We start from the raw sequence: 21,614 nt of genomic DNA, 5'->3' as shown, positions 1-21,614 counted from the left end.
ATTTTTGAATTCATTAGAGGTCTTGAAATATTTTATTGGTGTTTGGGAAATTTGGAATATTCTATTTAACTGGTTTGAAATGTTTATTTTTTTATGACTATGATTTTACTATTATGATTGATGTTTTATAGTTCTTAATTTTATTAGTCAATGTTTTATGAAGGATTGTAATGTTTCTGTTTTTCTATTGCTGCTCTGCTTATAGAGGTTGGCTTGTTATGGGTTCCAGTTTAGTTCTTCTCATCATATTTCTGTTTATACTTTCTGGTCTTTTTATTCTATATTTGGTCAGGGTCTGTCTGTCTGTTCTTCATGTGTGACCGAGGTGAGATATTCTGCTATCATATAATTTATCTGTAGGGATCTATAGCAGTCTGAATTGTTCTGTTTTCCTAATAGGAAGTGTATTGGTGTTCTAGGGCCTAGTATAATATGTGCAGTGTTACCTTTTCATAGATGAATTGTAGTGTTTAAGTGCTGGCAGTTGGGATTGCTTTGATATGGGAGGTTTACTATATTGTAATGGTAATTCTGTTTATTCATGGCTTTCTGAGGGCCAAGCTCACACCCAGCTCACATTACAAAACGTCTAATTCCATAGGAGTCCCAAGTGTCTTTTTTGCAGGATTTTTTAGTTGGCACCACAGCAGTGCAAATAAATATAATATGCATGCTGTAAGTGATTTTTTTGCCTCAGAAGACTGTACTTTTGAATGTTCATTTATCATGTAAAATCTGTTATAAATGAATTGTGTGTGTGTGTGTGCAAGACTGTAAGGCTTATCTAAGATACCTAATACCCTTCCCTTGACCATGGGTTCCGTTTAGGCGGGTGTCAGTTTTTAAAAATATAGCTTGCTGTGGAAGCAGCTGGGCTTTTTTTGATGGGCCGGGGACAGAGACTGAATGAATCTGGGGTGGGGGCAGCACAATAATTGCTCGCACAGGACAGCAAAAATGTTAGCACTGGCCCTGCTGCCCCATTTCCTTTATGGAGCTGTAATTGCATATACAGACAACATAAGACCTAGATGACTCTGCACTATTTACTGTAAACCCTGTATAGCTGTGCTGTTTCTTCACTGACCTGATGAAGAGAGGATAACTCTTGAAAAGTAGTCTAATAAAAAGCTGTCATCAACAATGTGTTGTTTGACCCTTAATTTTACATATCCAAGTGGACAAACATGACTTTTTGAGCTCACAATGTGTTATGGTACACTTTAAGCATTCTGTAATAGTAGTGTTTCTTCTTCTTTACTCATTAGATAACTTTTCTGAATGTGCAGATAGACAGGCATTGTCTGAAAATGTCCAAAGTAGCTGACAGGTAAGTGAAACTCCAATGTCTGTCTATTCCTTCTTGATAGCACAAGTTTGGAGAACTTCTTGTACATGTTTCTATTAAATCAAAAGTCCACACCCTATGACAAGTGATTGAAAATTGATTAGGAATAGGGCCATAATGAAAATCTTCATGGTATGGCTATTCAAAAAAGGAGAAAGATGATGGAACTCAAGATTGGTGAGCCATCCAAAAAGGATGTTAAAAAGGAGTGAAAAAGGAGTGAAAAAGTTAGGGGTCTATGCAATAAACTTGAAGTGCTTATTAAGGCCCTTGTATGCAAGCTAAAAATAGAGAGTTTACTGTATATGTTAAAAGTGTCCAGAAAGATGTTAGTGTAAGCACACAGACATTTGTGTGTGTTCACACATGCAAAAGAAGAATCATCATATTCAAATGAATGTTTTGCATATATTCAGTACATAATGTGGTATGCGCATTCTCATGCTATTTAATGAGTTCTTGCTAACTGAATGCTATTTAATACTTATCTCTGGCTGGTTTTAACTGACGAACATGATCCTGTTACTTACTGAGAGCAATCTAAATACCGCAATCATGCTAAACTGACCATGCTTGTGAGAGGGCTCAGCTAAATGGAAAGAGAGAGCTTAGAAAATGAAGTGCATGGAAAGACAATAACCCTGTAGAAATGTACTCATAGGCACTTGAGGATAATACATTTGACCATAGGCCTCTGCCAAAACAAAACACAACTAATACACATTTTGTTCACAAATTCTTATGTACATATGTAACCCCTAGACTGGTGTCCCTTCACTGGACCCCAAGGACCACAATTTGTGACTGGTAGTTTATTCTGAGTGTCTAGACGGGAGAAAATTACTCTTCTGGGCCCTGTGCCTTGTTTGAGTTTTTAATCAAACAGTAAAGTCAATTGTAAACAGCACTAATAACCACCCTGGAAGCTGAGATAGTTTCCAACTTAAGCTTTTACTGATTAAGGATAAAAAGTTGCTAACAAATTCCTTACCGCTCTTGACATTTACAAAATCCTTGTTACAGTTTTAGATCTCCAATAAAGTTGTGGCATTATGCTTCCAATAAGGCTATTCAGTGTTTCAAGCCAATTTAGTTCTCTCTCCATGCCACTCACTGAGGTAAGTTTTTAAGTGTCCTCCAAATAGCTGGTGGACAGGATTTCAACCCAATTTAGTTTTGTGTATTACAAGTCCTATTTGTCATACCCTTCCTTGTAGTTACTCCATCTTCTCCTACTTTCTCCTGGTTTGTTCCTGGATGGTACCTTTATGCTCCTGTTCTCCCTTGATGATCTCCATGAGATGATTGCATGCAGATACACCCGAGAAGTTCCACTGGTCTTCTCACTTCCCGTACTCCTTCTCCCTGAGAATGAATGTAGATTAATTCCTCCATGAGAACACAGATGATCCTAAGGTTCTTTCTCTGTGAGAGACACCACTTCATCTGTGTGGTAGAACCCTAAGTCCCTGGGTCCTAGGGTACTCAGATAGAATTCAAAAGAAAAAAGGGGAAACATTGAAGGCAGGAAGAGTGGAAAAACTTCCTCCTGATAAAATAAAAGTTTCCAACAACCAAAGGAACAATAGGAAAAGGCACCCTGTGTTCTTTACTTTACCCAGGAAATAAATCAAAATGGAGGGTCAACTAAAATTTCAACAATTTAAGATGATGCAGGAGATTACGGTATATAGGCTCTCAATTTCCTACATAGGGGAGCTAAAACCCACAACACTGCTGTCTATTTCCCCTGTAAAGATAAAACATTCCTCTTAGTAGGAATCCACAAGATTCTATATACACACACATATTTATACCACAAATATGTGTTCTAAAACAAAACAGCGACAAATCACAGTAGCTCTTCAAGCATTGCTTCACACCTCACAATGGAGAAGGCACAGAGACTTCATATTGGTGTAAAAATAGACAGACTGCGTGGTATTGGCATGATTCTCAGGATCATTGCTGGCCACTGATTACCACTGGCATTTATAGGTCTAGTCATAAAAGTGGGGGTTCTTCCAGGCAGTTGTCTCTCCCCAGGGCAAGTGACTAGCCATTTCCTTTCCCCCCAGGTTCTTCCCCCCACCCCTTCCCCAGAGAGACAAAGAAAGGTTTCACAGGGCAGTAGCAGCAGAGGGGAGACATGGCAGATAGGGAGAGAATGACACAGAGAGAGAGAGGAAGGTGACACAGGAGAGACCCCTGACACATACTTGAGCCCTTCAGAGATAAATCCACCTCTGTTTATATAAGACAAATATATGTCCACAGGACAAAGGTCTTGCTGTCTTTGACATTGTTACTGCAACCAAAGCCTATAACAGGCATTCAGAGGCTTGAGGCCAAAGAGCACTCTGAGCTCCAAAGCTCCTATGAGCTCATCAATTGTTTTGGTTTTAGTGTAGAGTTCATGTCCGTGAATTTTGAGGCAGCAGTAGTGTAGAAACTGCAGCCACTACAGTATCTCTGCCACAGGATGGCTGTAGATGAGAGATTGGTTAGATGTTGGAGCTCTACTGAGTCAGGTGAACAAATTCCGCCCTGAGTTACCTGCTTGCATGCTCCCTTCTGTCCCCAACTATGTCCTCCCACATAGATCTTTGAAGACCCTTACTGAAACAGAAGACAGATGGTTCTAAACATATATTCATGTCAGTTCTCTGCTCTCCTGGAACTCTCCACTGTCCTTTCACCTCCTCTCCTGGAGTGCAATAGGTGTCCAACTTTCTCCCTCTGCATTGACAAACAATCTCCATGTGCCAGGCTTATATGTATACCTCTTGGAAGCCAACATGAGGAACCAAGAAGAAAAGAGAACTGAGCATACTCATTTATTTATTTAAAATTTCTTTTATACCCCTTATAAAAGTATAACCATGCTAGATAGTTTACAATCAACATACACAATATAATAAACAGACAAGTGAAAGTAATCTCATATTAATAAATAAGCTAAAAAAAACACAATTGTTAACAGTAATGCAATAATTAAAATAACACAGCTTAGTGTAATATGCTCACGCCACACTATTTAGCTTGCTGATAAGTACCATGCTCATGCTATTTAACCAATGCATGTTCGAATTTCCATGTATAAGAATAATGTGACCACGCTATTGGGGACATTTTTTTTCTGTGCCAAATATTTTTGCATCATTCAAATGAATCATCATTCAAATTAATTTTTTACATGCACGCAATCACATAAATATTTTTGCAAGCCCATGCTAATCTTCATTTAGTAATACAAGTTAAGCATTATGGCGTTTTTGCATGTGTTAAGCACCTTAATGTATGGTGTGATGCAAATCAGAAAAAGAGGAGGAATTAGGAGTGAGTTTACTGTTAGAGAGAGGGAGAGAAAGAGAGAGAGAAACTAACCATAATGCCCTCACACTAGATAGGTATTTATATTTCTATGGGAGGCCCACCTAGTAACTCGAGGTGAGGTTTAGGTATTAATGTAGGGGTTAGGGGCCACTTTGACATTCAAAGTGAGATGGTCGAACAGAACAGTGCTCTCTTGTAAAGATTTGATGACCCTCGGAGTGAGGAAACTCACTCAAAGATGAGATTTGTGCAATGTTCTCTCAAGCTAGCTCCGAAGGTCATCAAAGTTCACAAGAAAGCACTGTTCTGTTCGTACGTCTCACATTGAGTGTCAGTGGCCCCTAACACCTACACTAATACCTAAACCTCACCTCAAGTTACTAGGTGGGCCTCATATAGAGATATAAATACCTATCTAGTGTGAGGGCATTATGTTTAGTCTCTCTCTCTCTCTCTCAACATGGTCCCCCCAGTGGTTATATGTAGGAAATACCACAATTCTGGCACTTATTTCAAATTGTGAAAAAGTTATCACAATTTGCAGTAACTTAGCACTTCACATAGGTATTAACACAAATTGCAATAAACTGCCTATTACCATAAAACACATCCCTTTTTCTATCACATGCGATATTTAGTACATTTTGATAAATCCAGGCCTAGGTTGGGTTACTATGCAGTTATCTGTGTAAATTGCCATGGCTGAAATTATGCATAGGCTTTCACAATGCATGTATTTTTAGGTGTATTAAAAGGCTGCACTCCCTAGAGTTGGGGAGGGGGATAACTCTGCATGTACATTTGAATTCTCAAATGTACACATGGTGTTTTGCGCCTATTCTGCCGCTTGCAATAAAACACTTTCAAAGTAGGGAGGCGCTTTTGTGCCCATATATTTTATAAACAATTTTCAAAGGGAAACTACCTGCATTGTTTCCCTTTGAAAACTTGCTACAAGGTTCATAGGTATAAACATACCCAGGGCCAGATTTATGATTATGGGACCCATAGGTGAGGGGGACCAGTAGTAGATGATTTTGCCTACAAAATCAGACATTAGCAGAGGAAATCCCAGTTTTTAGGCATCTTCAGAATTTGGCACCCAAGGCACATGCCTATATTGCCTACGCCTAAATCCAGCCCTGAATATACCTGTTGTATAAGTCAGCCACATTTTCAAAGGAATGAACTTGCAGTCCTGCGTGTACTTTCTGCAAACTTTGCGGGGAAACTAAAAATTGCCCTCCCCATGCATTTTTCAAGTTATGCGCTCTAAATTGTATATGTAATTCCTATTTAAATTATACTAGAATTTTGATATGTTTTCTACTTATTTTGGAACACCAGAGAGTAAATTTACTTTGCTGACCTGGATAAGAGGTTATGTACAGAAAATGTTTTGTTTTTTCCTGAGGACCTCTCCCAGCAATTTTGCTTACTCTTGTGTTGCTTCCAATCACAAACCATTAAATGAAATCCATATAATGAACTTCCCCTTCCCCCAGCTAATCCAAACTCATAATAGTGGCAGATGTTTGGATCATGAACACAGATCTCATCATTTGTAACTGTAATGATGTTGTTTCTTTCTTCCCCCAGAACCAGTTCTGCCAAGCAGCAGCTTATATACTAATAGTGATGCAAGGTTTCCTTCACCTTTAGTCTCTTTCAGATTAGAATGACTTGATAAGTGCAAGATTTTCCTTCTTAGGAACAAAGAGGTCGATATCCAAAAGGAATTGCCAGCTAAATTCAGGGCTTAACTGGATAAACCTGCAGATTCAATATCTCCGCTCACTAAGCAGATAACTTTTACTTCTTATCCAGCTAAACCTTAGCCAGATAAAAAGGTGGTATGGGGGCATTCTGGGTCGGGGCTTCAATTTAGCCAGATATCAATGATTATCTGCCCTACCCAGCTGTGTTTAGCCAGGAAAGTCTGCTTATTATGCAGAGCAGATCTAAGCTTATTCAGGTATGTTTATTGTTTACCCGGATAACTTTAAAACTAACCAGGTATATGCTGAAAATAGCTGATAAGGTTAAAAAACAAAATCTTAGCCGGCAATTAGCCCCAGCCCCAGGTTCAGTCTCAATGTTCCCATTTCCCACCCCCCACCCCCACCCCTCCATCAACAGACACCTCCCCAACTTTCCAAAATAATTACAACAAATTGCAGGATATAGTGACCCAAGGCTCCCCACTCAAAATATAAAAATGAAAGACCTGTCTCTGGGTCCTTCCTGCCCTCCATCCCACCTTCATGCCCTACCCAGAACCCCTACTCCCAATCCACCTGGAACTCACCAAGACCCCCAGGCTAAGTCAGGAGATGGAAGTCCTACCATGCTCCCAACAGCATCCAGTATTGCTCTGACAGCAAAGCTGGTATCATACGCTATTAACGTTGCTGTCAAGTAAGATTCCATGCTCTGCCCTCAGAGTTCGCTCTCTAGTTTGAATTTCTAGACTGTCAGCTAAACATTATCTTCCCAGTTTCCAAACATCAGAGATTAAGTTCTTAACAATGTTTATTAAAATGAAAAGTAACAGTTTTAACACTCACAGTGGTTCCAGGGCCGGTGCAAGAGTATTTGGCACCCTAGGCAAACTTTCAGTCATGCACAACGTACCGTATTTTGTGGTCCATAAGACATCCCTGACCATAGGACACACCTTGAATTTAGAGGAGGAAAATAAGAAAAAACAAATTCTGTCCCCATGATGGGCTCTGTATGGAGCTCCCCCTGGAGCAAATGTAGCGTCTCTCCCTCTCGCGCGCCGTCCCCCTCCTCCTCCTCCCAACTCAAGCCAATCAGTATGGTGGCGCAGGTCAAATTATTTTCTAATATATCTAAACAAATAAGAAGGAAATGGCCTGTACTAACTTTGATGCCATGTATTGTCTTCTGCCGGCAGAGCTTCAGCTCCCTGCCGGTCTTCTGATCCCGGGGTGCATCTTACTGCGAAGCTTGGCAAGGCGCAGGTCAGACATCAGCTGTTTGAACCACGTGTGCTACGGAAGCACCTCCAGTTCAACAGCTCCCTGCCGGTCTGCTGTTCCCGGGGTGCATCTTACTGCGAAGGTCGGTGGCACTCCGGGAACAGCAGACCGGCAGGGAGCTGTTTGAACTGGAGGGGCCTCCATAGCGCACGCGGTTCAAACAGCTGATGTTTGACCTGCGCCATACTGATTGAGCTGAGTTGGAAGGAGGAGGAGGGGGACTGCGCACGAGAAGGAGAGACACTACATTCGCTACATAAGACACATAGACATTTTTGGGGAAAAAAAAGTGCGTCTTATGGAGTGAAAAATATGGAACCTCTTGGTAGCAGCTCCATCACAGTACTCCCTTATTTGTCAGTAATGGCTTTCCCTCTCTGAGTCTCATACTTGTGGCATTTTGCAGTTCCCAAAATTATGGTGCTTTAGCTGACCGCCTAGTTTGCCTAATGTAAGTACCAGCCCTGAATGACTTGCAAGGCGAGAAGAGTAGCCATGCAGACAGCAGCCTGGTAGTTGTTATGAGCTCTGGAGTTCAGCAATCAGACAAAGGCTACTGCAGCTTGTGGTAGAAGTTGTAGCTCCTAGTAATTAAGGCAGACTAACAACAATCCAATAAAACAGTAATCCAATAACAGCTTCCAATAAAATGTAGAATTCAATATAAACTTTTGACCATAATTCATTCACTTATATTCAATCCATCCTCAACCTGTCTATGTTCCATTTTATGCATTTATAAACCAACACAACATTTAAGATCTTTATCTAAAAACTTGCTGAATATTCCGTCAATCCGCCTTGCAAGGCTAGATATCACACGAAAAAGAGCATTCTTAGTCACTGGTCCATCAATTTGGAACTCTCTGCCCAACATTCTCCATCAAATATCAAATTCACAACAATTTAAGAAATCTTAAAAACTCATCTATTTCAAATTGCCTTCAAGATTCCAGTAACAGAACACACTTAAATCCATATTTCTTATTATCCTTGGTACCAACTTCTTTATGTGATTTAGGCACTTGATTTCTTAGATTAACTTATTTTATTGTATGACCTTTATAATTTTTAATGCTTTTATTTGTTAAATTAGTTTTTATTCTTATGTTTCTATTATGTATGTTTTTTGTTATGTAAACTGTTTTGATTAATTTGTATTTATAAAAGCGGTATATAAACACTTTTAAATAAATAAATGGGGAAATAGGCATAGAAAGTAAGGTGAAAGGATGATGGCTTTCCAGGAGGATGAAGAACAGCTGTTGGCTTGTAAGTTTGCCTCTAACTGAAACTTCAGCAGGAAGTTAGACAATCCCAGCTTGCTTTGAGTCAAGAGACCAATAGGAAGAGGAGAGAAAACAAAGCCAGAGACAGAGGGTATGCAAGAACATATTCAATAAGAGTTCAGCAACATTCAAACAATATCCAGTTAAAAAAAAACAAGAATAAGTTGAGGTGAACAATATCACAAAATGGAACCTCGACCCCTTAAATCTTAACAACTATAGACCAGTCTCCAATTTACCCCTATTAGCCAAGCTAATCGAAAAAACAGTACAAAAACAGTTGTCAAACCACATCAAAAGTAACAACATATTATACCCAACACAACATGGTTTTCGCAAACACTACAGTACTGAAACTTTGCTCTTAGCCTTATCAGATACTATCTTAAAAGGTTTCGATACAGGAACACACTACATTCTGATGCTATTAGATCTCTCTGCAGCATTTGACACAGTAAATCACAAAATACTACTCAATAGGCTGAAAGAAATAGGACTCACTCACAAACCAATAAAATAGTTTGAGTCATACTTAAACAATAGATGTTTTCAAGTTCAAATCAAAAATACACTTTCAGACAAAGTCAAACTTTGTCCCATAGGGATCAGCCCTGTCAGCAACACTTTTCAACATTTATCTACTCCCAGTATGTCACCTACTAGCAGGACTCGGAATCATAGATTACATATACGCAGATGATATACAGCTACTGCTACCTATTGTAAACACTATCGAAGAAACAATGAAACTTGCCAATATGTATCTTGAAATAATCAAACAGCTCTTAAATCAGATGGAACTGGTTATAAACATCGACAAAACAGAATTCTTACACCTTGAACGTAAAAACATACATCATATACAACCAACAATCAAAAATACTCAAACATTGAGTTAGCAATAAAAGTACGAAATCTAGGAGTAATAATTGACCCTGAGCTAAACATGAAACAGCACATCTCACTGAAAATAAAAGAAGGATATGCAAAACTAATGATGCTGAGAAGACTAAAACCTCTACTAACACTAAACAATTTTCGCACAGTTCTACAGGCAATGATATTCGCAAGCACGGATTATTGTAACTCCCTGCTTTTAGGGTTACCACAATCCACAATTCGGCCACTACAAATATTACAAAATTCAGCCGCTAGAATTTTAACTGGCAAAAAAAAGAATGACCACATTACAGGAACACTCACCGATCTACACTGGCTTCCACTTGAACAAAGAATACAGTATAATTCATAAACTAATACACAATGAAAAGACAGACTGGCTTAACAATGCACTGCACGTACACGTCCCGCAAAGAAACCTGAGATCTGCTAATAAGGCTTTACTAACTGTCCCCTCTGTCAAATCAGCACGCCTCACGCAAGTAAGGGAAAGAGCACTGTCACTGGCTGGCCCTGTGCTATGGAACAACATGCCTCTTGAAATAAGGCTGCAGAGAAATTTGAAAATATTCAAAACCAATCTGAAAACCTGGCTATTCAAACAAGCTTTTTACAAAGATAACGATAAGGAAAAAAACAGTTGAATGGTAAGGACGCACCTAACTAGAAGTTAGTACTTGTAACCTACAAATGCATTTTAATATTAAATCAAATCCACCTAATATATTCCTAACTATCAAGTTTAACGTACAACACACAGGTTTTTTTAATATTAATTTGTTACCGCTCCACGATGGCACATAGTTAATTTGTAATCTATACCACTCATATTTTTTCATTATCGTGCCTTTTTGTAAACCGTTGTGATGGTTATCTAACTCAAAGACGGTATAGAAGAGTTTTTAAATAAATAAATAAATAGACAAACAGAATGCAGCAAAATAAGAAAACATATATACATATAGATTTAAATATACTATGAAGGCAGAACATCCTGAGAAGCCAATATTCAAAGGCATATAACTGCATCATTTATAAGCCATATGGTTAAATGGCAAGTTTCAATATCACTGATACTTATCTAGATATTAGGGATGTGAATCGTTTTAGGACGATTAAAATTATCGTCCGATAATTTTAATATCGTCTTAAACCGTTATGGAACACAATACAATACAGATTCTAACGATTTATCGTTATAAATCGTTAGAATCGTGAGCCGGCACACTAAAACCCCCTAAAACCCACCCCCGACCCTTTAAATTAAATCCCCCACCCCCCCCAACCCCCCCCCCCCAATAACTTAAATAACCTGCGGGTCCAGCGGCGGTCCGGAACGGCAGCGGTCCGGAACGGGCTCCTGCTCCTGAATCTTGTCGTCTTCAGCCGGCGCCATTTTCCAAAATGGCGCCGAAAAATGGCGGCGGCCATAGACGAAAAAGATTGGACGGCAGGAGGTCCTTCCGGACCCCCGCTGGACTTTTGGCAAGTCTCGTGGGGGTCAGGAGGCCCCCCACAAGCTGGCCAAAAGTTCCTGGAGGTCCAGCGGGGGTCAGGGAGCGATTTCCCGCCGCGAATCGTTTTCGTACGGAAAATGGCGCCGGCAGGAGATCGACTGCAGGAGGTCGTTCAGCGAGGCGCCGGAACCCTCGCTGAACGACCTCCTGCAGTCGATCTCCTGCCGGCGCCATTTTCCATACGGAAAATGGCGCCGGCCATACGCGTATGGCCGGCGCCATTTTCCGTACGAAAACGATTCGCGGCGGGAAATCGCTCCCTGACCCCCGCTGGACCTCCAGGAACTTTTGGCCAGCTTGTGGGGGGCCTCCTGACCCCCACGAGACTTGCCAAAAGTCCAGCGGGGGTCCGGAAGGACCTCCTGCCGTCCAATCTTTTTCGTCTATGGCCGCCGCCATTTTTCGGCGCCATTTTGGAAAATGGCGCCGGCTGAAGACGACAAGATTCAGGAGCAGGAGCCCGTTCCGGACCGCTGCCGTTCCGGACCGCCGCTGGACCCGCAGGTTATTTAAGTTATTTGGGTGGGGGATTTAATTTAAAGGGTCGGGGGTGGGTTTTAGGGGGTTTTAATGTGCCGGTTTTTCGATTTTTCGATTTTTCGATTTTTAACGATTTTTCACGATATTTTACCCCCCCCAAACGGCAACAATACGATTCCCTCCCCCTCCCAGCCGAAATCGATCGTTAAGACGATCGAGGACACGATTCACATCCCAGTAGATATTAGAAGTTAGCTGAACAAATTTTTCGGCTAATTCTAGCTAGCCCCAGGAGCAGATCTAAAGTTATATGAGAACTCTTTCCCAGATAATTCTAGACTTAACTGGCTGTATTCAAAATAGGATCCAATCAAGCCTCTTCCATTCCTAGTCTCTATAATTGTCTTATATCCATACCCAATGGCTCAGTAAATACAAGCTCAAACTAAATCCCTTCAAATCTGAACTCATCTGGTCATGGTCATCCCCTACTACTTCTACCATTTTTTTTTTATCAGGAACCCTCCTTCAGCCCAAAGACTAAGTACAAAGCTCAGGTTTCAACTTGACAAAAATCTCTCAATGGAATTCCCATATCCCAAAGGTAGTAAGAAATGTCTTACTAGCTTGGGGCCGGATTTTAAAAAGGTTATGCGTGCCAGGCCTATTTTCAAAAGGCCAGGCGACGCGCTTAAAGCCCCGGGACGCATGTAAGTCCTGGGGCTTCACTAAAGGGGTGGGAAGGGAGCAGGGTGTGGGCGGGATGGGGTGGAAAGGGGGCGGGGCAGGGCCGAGGTCAGAGGTTCCAGGCACAGCAGCCATTTGTCACTGTGCCAGGGATCGCCAGCTGGCAGTTCAGCCCCAGGGCTGAAGTAAGTTTGGAAACAAGAAAGAAGAAAAGAAAAAGGTGTAAGGGGAAAAGGGCAGGGGAGGTAGGGGAGGGAAGGTGGGGTGGGGGTAGGGAATGGGGGAAGGCAGCGTGGCTCGGCCACGCACAAGGTGCACAATTGTGTACCCCCTTGCACGCACGACCCCTGATTTTATAACTTGTGCACGCAACAGCAATCAGACGTACATGTGTGCGCATCAGGTAGCACATGCATATGTCCGCCCGCACGCACCCTTTTAAAATCTACCTCTTGATTAACACATCCTAACTTATATAAATCATCCACTAATCACCTGTCAAACTGATTATTGTAACTCACTTCTGAGTGGCCTCTCTCAGTAGAATTTGAAGCTCCTCCAACTTCTACAAACACTGTGGCCAGAATTTTGTTAGGACCCAAAGCAACGGACCATATCAGTCCCATGCTACACAAATTGTACTGTCTACTAATAGAAACCAAGATAAAATTAAAAACTCTTTGCTTTGCCTTTAATTGTATGACTAAATAAGCCCCAGAGTGTATTTCCCTTCTTCTTGTCTCTTATACCCTCACCAGAGATGTGCGATCCTCCCAGAAGGTCGTTCAATCTCCCCTCCTTCCCCCCATCTTCCATAAAATTGAACTGCAAAAGACTGCTTTCAGCTGCTATGCACCCAAAATCTGGAACAAGGTACTACTACCCCTTTGCAACCATGCTACCACATTTTTCTGGAAAAATCCAAAGGCATGGTTGTTCAACCAGACCTCCCCCAAGTATGTTCATTAGTAAAAAATTAACATCCACTATGCCTGGACATTTATGCAGTGCTGACTGCACATGACCACACAATTACTGTTGCTGCTATTGTACCTGTTAGTTTACAATAATTTAATTGTAATCCGCTTTGAGACCATTCTGGAGAAAAAGTGGAATATCAAATATTTGCATATAAATAAACATAGAATATGAACCCAAGCATTGCTCAAGCCTATGGCATTTAGGCAGTCAGGCTAACTAGCCGATGTTATGTTGTCATTCTAATACCAGAGTTGCTAGCTGTCCCACTTTAGGAACGATTTCCCTCTTTTGTGGGAAAAATTTGCTATTTTTTTTCACTTTCTCCTTCCAAAAAGCACCCTAATCCAAACCATTTCAATGGAAAATGAAAACCTCCTTAAGCCTCCAAACGTTTCTATTTAAGGGATTTGAAATAAATGTTGATATATATGCACGCAGTACTGTTTGGTAAAAATGGAACTTTTGTGAATAATGAAAAAACCCAGCCTTACCACACTAGTCAGAGGCAATATTCAAAAGAGCCCAGAACACCTAGAGTATTTGACTAAAGTTAGCTCTGTGGCATTCCTCACTAGAGGTTTTTAAGAGTAGAGGGTTTTTTGGCCCATGAGACAATATCTCCTGCCTATACTTTCACTCATCCAATTAACTGCCTGGAAGTAAAACAAGGCCTTAATCAGCAGTTATGCTTCTAATTCAGGTACTGCTTTCAGGAAGTACTAAATATTTTCAACAAGTAATGGGTGAGTCATACAGGCAAAAAAAGTACTTAATATGATAGCAAGCATTTTGACACTTTCAGTTATTTAAAATAAGCTGCCAGTATGCTTTCGTTGTACAATTGCTTCCAGTCACCAGTGACACTTATTATAAAAGAATCAGTTTTCTACTCTCTCTCTCTTGGATTTAGAAGAAAACTCCAATTTACAAGCAAAATTGCTTGGAAGAAGGTATGAGAAATGAGTATATATAGAGAGGAGAATAGTCATATATATCTATATATGTGTGTGTGTATTTGTGTGTGTGTTCAAATATATACACAAGTAAATATAAGATTACAAAGAAAAGAGAAATAAAAAGTGGAAAATTATATACATATATCTATAGATATAAACATAGTATATGTATATGTATCTCTCTCTCTCTCTCTCTCTCTCTCTCTCTCTCTCTCTCTCTCTCTCTCTCTATATATATATATATATATATATACACATTTATAAATCTGGATTTGAAAAAACCCTTAATCGGTAAAAAAAGAATTGGGAAAATTAATTAATTTAGATTAACACAATGCTTTCTATTGTAGAAATTAAATTATAAGATTATGAGGCAAGTTTATTAAAAGATGTTAGCATTTTAATGCACTTGTTGCGCTGGAGGTGGACTCTTGGCCTGGTGCAGGATTGGTATGGCCTTCCGGTCGGACCCGGAGAGCGCCTGCCACCAGGAGGCGGAGCACAGGAGAAGACAAACTAGCTGGAGCTTCGCCAATAGCAACCTGAGGTTCCCTCAGGTTGAGCGCTTGGTTACCCAGGCCACCTAGTCTTAGGTGGGCCTTGCAGGGTCTCCTTGAGAGAAAGTTTAAGAGAGTGCCCACCACGAACAAGGGTGTACAGTCGGTGTCCAAACAGGGAAGTCCATAGGTCGCAGGAGGCCAGAAGAGAGTGTCCGAGTGTATAGCGAGGATCAAGGCCAGAGTATCAGTCCAGAATAGTCAGCCAAAGCAGGGTCGGTAAGATTGGTCAATCCGGGCGTAGTCAGGTCAGGCGAAGGTCAAGTTCCAGGCAGTGATCAATAATAGTCAAAAAACATGCAAAAGTCAGTACCATGAGATCAGTCCGAAGGGTACTACCAGGAATGAAGAGACGAAGGAACAGGAGACGCTGGAACAAAGATACTGGAACAGGAGACACAGGAGCAAGACACTGGAACGCAGAAGGCAAACTAGAGACACCGGAGTGTACGACCCGATTGCCAAGGCACCATTCAAGAGAACAGGCCTGGTCTTATATACACGGGAGCTGTGATGTCATCGGAGGGCAACAGGTTGGAGTTTCCCGCTCTGGTGTCTTTAAATACCATGATGTTGGCCATGCGCACACCTAGGGGCGGGACCGAGGAGCAGGATGATGCAGAGCCCCTGCGGGAGCTCCGCTGTGAGGTCGGCGTTGAGCGCTTGGTTACCCGGGCCACCAATTCTTAGGTGGGCCTTGCAGGGTCTCCTTGAGAGAAAGTTCAAGAGAGTGCCCACCATGAACAAGGGTGTACGGTCGGTGTCCAAACAGGGAAGTCCATAGGTTGCAGGAGGCCAGAAGAGAGTGTCCGAGTGTATAGCGAGGATCAAGGCCAGAGTATCAGTCCAGAATAGTCAGCCAAAGCAGGGTCGGTAAGATTGGTCAATCCGGGCGTAGTCAGGTCAGGCGAAGGTCAAGTTCCAGGCAGCGATCAATAATAGTCAAAAAACATGCAAAAGTCAGTACCATGAGATCAGTCCAAAGGGTACTACCAGGAATGAAGAGACGAAGGAACAGGAGACACTGGAACAGAAGACGCTGGAACAAAGATACTGGAACAGGAAACACAGGAGCAAGACACTGGAACGCAGAAGGCAAACTAGAGACACCGGAGTGTACGACCCGATTGCCAAGGTACCATTCAAGAGAACGGGCCTGGTCTTATATACATGGGAGCTGTGATGTCATCGGAGGGCAACGGGTTGGAGTTTCCAGCTCTGGTGTCTTTAAATACCATGATGTTGGCCATGCGCGCACCTAGGGGCGGGACCGAGGAGCAGGATGACGCAGAGCCCCTGCGGGAGCTCCGCTGTGAGGTCGGCGTTGGAGACGGTGAGCGGGGGAGCTGGGGACGCCGCAAACTCACTGCAGCGGCAAAGGGAGTGAGGCCAGACCTGGAAGATGGACGGGAGAGGTGAGCAGGACCGGCCACAGAGCAGACGCAGCTGGGAAGCGCAACAGCACTTTAAATGCATTCAACATGCATTAAGTCAGCATTTATTCATTTGCATTAACAGTAATTGGCTTGCATTACAATTAACCAAAAATTCCTGCCCTTTGAATATTGGCTTCTCAGGATGTTCTACCTTCATAGTATATTTAAATCTATATCTATATATGTTTTCTTATTTTGCAGCATTCTGTTTGTCTATTTATTTATTTATTTAAAAACTCTTCTATACCGTCGTTGAGTTAGATAACCATCACAACGGTTTACAAAAAGGCACGATAATGAAAAAATATGAGTGGTATAGATTACAAATTAACCATGTGCCATCGTGGAGCGGTAACAAATTAATATAAAAAAAAACTGTGTGTTGTACGTTAAGCTTGATAGTTAGGAATATATTAGGCGGATTTGATTTAATATTAAAATGCATTTGTAGGTTACAAGTACTAACTTCTAGTTAGGTGCGTCCTTATCATTCAACTGTTTTTTTCCTTATCGTTATCTTTGTAAAAAGCTTGTTTGAATAGCCAGGTTTTCAGATTGGTTTTGAATATTTTCAAATTTCTCTGCAGCTCTTAATTAAATGAGCTGTGTCACATGCAAACACATACAAAACAACTCATAAATATTCAAATGAGTTATCGCTATAGACTTGCACTTTGCATGAACCCACAGTTTTGCAAAAATGTAACTACACTTTAGAATGTGTGGTTAATATGCCTTAACTCTCCATGGCTAATGCACAACCTGATGTTGGTCACGATCCCCCCCTCAACCCATTCCCTCCCCTCAGTTACATCAAACAACCCCCTTTGAGCCAATCTTCCCATCCTCCCCATGATTAAATAAGAGCCCCCTATGGTGCCAATTTTTCTCCCCTCCCCCACTTAAGCTCTTAGTGGTTTTCAAATGGAATTTGAGGGCAAGAGTGAGTGCTCCTTCTTCCTGCCCCAATTGTGCCATTTTATCCTCCATCCTGTTCCCAGCATTCCCTTTGAAGGCAACCAAGGGAGTAGAGAGGGGTAGAGGAATTAGACCTGAGGGGAGAGTTTGATGTGACTGGGGTGTGGTGGGTAGGGAGATCGGCCTCATAAGGCCTCTTGTTCACTCATGGGGAGTGCTTCAGCTCAGAGGGACCGCTGCTTAAGTTGGGGTAGGGAAGGGGTGCCACCCATAATGCAGATATGTTATCAGCAGCGGTAACACAGTCACATTAAATCTAGTTTTAATGACAGACAAGGCTGTTGCGAGTATTAGGCAGGACTCGGCGTCCATCTAGGGCACTGGAAGTGGGCAAGGCACCATAGGCAGATGCAAGGTCGCCATCTTTAAAATGTGTGTAGGGGCAGCGATTTCGGAGGAGGGAAAGCACCCGGAGAGCTTTGATTTCCATTTCCTGGTTTCCTGGTTCATTGGCAGCTACCCCGACGTCAGCGGGAGGGGTCGAGAGACGCAATAAGAACAGCGTCCCAGAGGTACCTGAGTTGCAGCGATTTCGGAGGAGGGAAAGCACCCGGAGAGCTTTGATTTCCATTTCCTGGTTTCCTGGTTCATTGGCAGCTTCCCCGACGTCAGCGGGAGGGGCCGAGAGACGCAATAAGAACAGCGTCCCAGAGGTACCTGAGTTGCAGCGATTTCGGAGGAGGGAAAGCACCCGGAGAGCTTTGATTTCCATTTCCTGGTTTCCTGGTTCATTGGCAGCTACCCCGACGTCAGCGGGAGGGGCCAAGAGACGCAATAAGAACAGCGTCCCAGAGGTACCTGAGTTGCAGCGATTTCGGAGGAGGGAAAGCACCCGGAGAGCTTTGATTTCCATTTCCTGGTTTCCTGGTTCATTGGCAGCTACCCCGACGTCAGCGGGAGGGGCCGAGAGACGCAATAAGAACAGCGTCCTCTTGGTGCGCCACCGTCGCCGGCACGCCACCGAAGCCGCGCGCACCTAAGGGGCGCGCGGCTTTGTTCGGCTTCGTTCGGCGTTGGGAGGAGTTGGAGGTGAAGCCCAGCCGGAGTTTGCTGCCACAGAGGCAAGTAACATTTTAACATTGTTCCAAAGAACGAACAGCCTGTTGTAAAGTATAAGATTCCTTAAGATGCCGCCAAAACGGAAGGGGAGAATAAGGGTGTACCCCTCTCTACCGCCTCCGTCACCAATTCAACAGGAAATAGTCCGTTTTTTGTCAGCACCTGCAGTAATTCCAGTGACTAAGGATACCGCTGGCTCGAGTACTTTGGGAGGAGTATCCAAGTCTATGGAGGAGGCATCACTGAGCCCGAACTTGGATAAACCACCTATGTGTAGGGCAACAGAGGGTCCTATAACGGGCACACCTGAGGAACTCAATACTATTGAGTCACAATCCCATATCGAGAACATCATAAGAGGGACTGGAAATGAGACACAAGATCAAGTCTCAGATGGTGGTCATATAGAGACTCCTGAACGCCCTCCGGTGGTAACACTGGATCTGCTTTGGGACATTATGACTAAAATGTCTATAGATATAAAGAGGTTAGACAGGAAAGTGGATACAATGGCAGGGAAAGGTCAGCAGGATATAATGGACATCCGTGATACAGTAAAAAAATCTGAGGAAAGAATTACCTTATTAGAGGACAGGGAGAAAAAGAACTTGGGATTCCAAGGTTTGGTGGTATAGGATAGAGATTCACTATCTAGAAGATTAGAAATTTTCGAGAATAATAGTAAACGATTAAATCTTCGTTTGCTCAATTTCCCCCGAGTGGTTGGGCAGACATTGATGGAAACGTTAAAGAAGTTTTGGATAGAAGTAGTGAATTTTCTAGAAAATGAAATCCCAGTCATTAGTCATTGTTATTTTCTTCCTAAGAAAGATCCAAACTTAACAACAGAGGAAATGCCCTTTCAAGGCAACCTCACTAATTTCCTTGAAAGTACCAATAACTTAATAATAGATAGGGGAACTTTAGTAGTATCTTTTCTTAATTTAACTGATCTTAATAATGTTATGAAACAATACTTTGCTAAGTACCCTATCACGTTCTATGAAAGTTTGGTAAAAATCTTTCCAGATTTATCTATTACAACACAAGCAAGGAGGAGAGAATTTTTGTTATATAGACAAGAATTGATTACAATGGGATATACATTTACCCTGCGATATCCCTGCAAATGTGTGATTAAGAAACAACTAGACGTATATATCTTTTTTGTCCCTGATCATTTAAAAACATTTGTCGAACAAAAGAGATTAGAAGTAATCCCCTTACAGTCCAGTGATATAGCATAAAATGTATGCAGGAATACAATGTTAATTACTGGTTATTGTTTCTTTATATCTCCCTATAGTTTCATATTGCCTCTGTTTACAGATAATGATTGAAAAGTTTCTGTTTGATTATATCATAATTAGACTATAAATATCAATGGAATTTATGATTTGAGGTCAGATGATTTTATGTTATAGTTCAATAATTATGTTGTTACATGTCTAAATATGAAAAATCAATAAACATATAATTATTAAAAAAAAAAAAAATGTGTGTAGGAGTGGGAGCGGTGTGTGAGAAGAGGTTTGTGTACTCGGAGAGATCAGGTGGCGAATTTGGAAGTGCACACACAGTATGCGATTTTTTTGTGGGGAGTCAAGAGAGAGAGAGAGATGATATCATATCACGTGGTACAGCATTGTCATTGAGGCTAGACCCCCTTTCAGTGGCCCTCATGACAGATTTACTGAAGGCTGGGAGGATAACTTTCAAATAACCTCATGCAGCAGTATATGTGTGTATATATGGTCATGTGTAGTTTAATATAGTATTTTATAACCCATGCATAAATTCTAAAATATGGATATCTATATCCCACAATATACGTGCGTATATATATTAACGCATGAATACATACAATGCATTGAAAATGAGTATTCAATGCATAATGTATCAAGTCTATGGAGATACATGTATATTTTTAAAATCGGTAGGAAAAGTACATACTTTTCCTACCGATTTTAAAAATATACATGTATCTTTTATGCACAAAATAATGTGGTTTTGAGGTGTTTGAGTGGATTCCTGGGAACTGTGGAAGATGAACACGCCCATGGGGAGGAGCCCCATGGGGAGCCACAGTACTGGGCTAGACTCAGGATGCACAAACACAGAGTTTTGTCTTTTATTGCACATCTGATGTATACCACCAGAGGTGGCAGTAGTGAGGTGATCCAGAGGAGCAGTCTAGGGACACTCGGCAGAGGGAACCCGTCTCGCCAGGATGGTATAGGGATATCCAGGTGTAGGTTTCCCAGCACGGCAGAGCTGTAGATGAGACAGACTGAGAATAGATTACTCACTAGATGGTAGCTGTAATGTTGACCATTCCACCAGGCAGAAGTAGATTAGGGGGAGAGCAGGCCCTCGAGGAGCAAGTACCTGATTCCAGTAAGGCACCTGAAAGAAAGCAAAGGGCCCCTGAGGAGTGGGTACCCAGGTTAGAAGAATACCCCGAAGGGCAGAGAGAGCTTCCCGCGGCAGCACGGAAGCAGCAGAGTAGCTTAGACCGGACAAGTCCAATCCTGATCCTTGCTAACTCAATGAGCTAGCAAACAAGCGTAGGCTAAATACCCGGATGGCGTGACGTCACTCGAGGGGAACTTCCCCGAGGTTCCCGCCATGACGTGGATAAAGATGTGGGTGGTGTGCGCTCGTGCATCCTAGGAGGCCCTTAGGAGAAGCTTTGCCATAGCCATTCCGGGGACGCCAGAGAATGTGGCTTGCAGACGCGGCAGTAGCCATCTTCTCAAGGCTAGCGTGGAGAGCAGAGAAAAAGGTGAGGCACAAGGGTAGAAGCCATCTGAGACCGACGGACGCAACACAAAAATAAAGTAGGACTTACCCGCATAAATCAGTATATTTTAAAACATGCATGAATAAGTGAAATTACCAGTTTTACCAATTACTTCACCAGTTCTCTTTTTCAAGGTTGAGACCTTCCTGGTTCTTCAGCCTAAACTTTCCCCAATTCACTCAGACCTTCCATCTGGCCAAGAGTACACAATAAAACTCCCTTAATATCACTTACACAAAATAATTAGATTTAAAATTACACAAGTAAGTTGGCAAATCTACA

The 21,614-nt window shown here is 42.0% G+C and overlaps 1 protein-coding gene across 7 annotated transcripts in view; it reads left to right on the top strand.

Annotated features, from left to right (window-relative positions):
* Positions 1–21,614, top strand: part of RGS6 (regulator of G protein signaling 6) — an 831,317-nt gene that overhangs the window by 653,470 nt on the left and 156,233 nt on the right. For all 7 annotated transcript variants that reach the window (XM_029598736.1, XM_029598734.1, XM_029598733.1 and 4 more), the window contains exon 12: positions 1,269–1,330. In XM_029598736.1, the coding sequence (XP_029454596.1) occupies positions 1,269–1,330 (62 nt within the window). The remainder of the gene's footprint in view (positions 1–1,268; positions 1,331–21,614) is intronic.

The sequence above is a fragment of the Rhinatrema bivittatum genome, chromosome 4, assembly GCF_901001135.1.
Source record: "Rhinatrema bivittatum chromosome 4, aRhiBiv1.1, whole genome shotgun sequence".
Taxonomy (NCBI): Eukaryota; Metazoa; Chordata; class Amphibia; order Gymnophiona; family Rhinatrematidae; genus Rhinatrema; species Rhinatrema bivittatum.
Note: the sequence above shows the minus strand (reverse complement) of the source record. Positions and strands in the feature narration are given on the sequence as shown.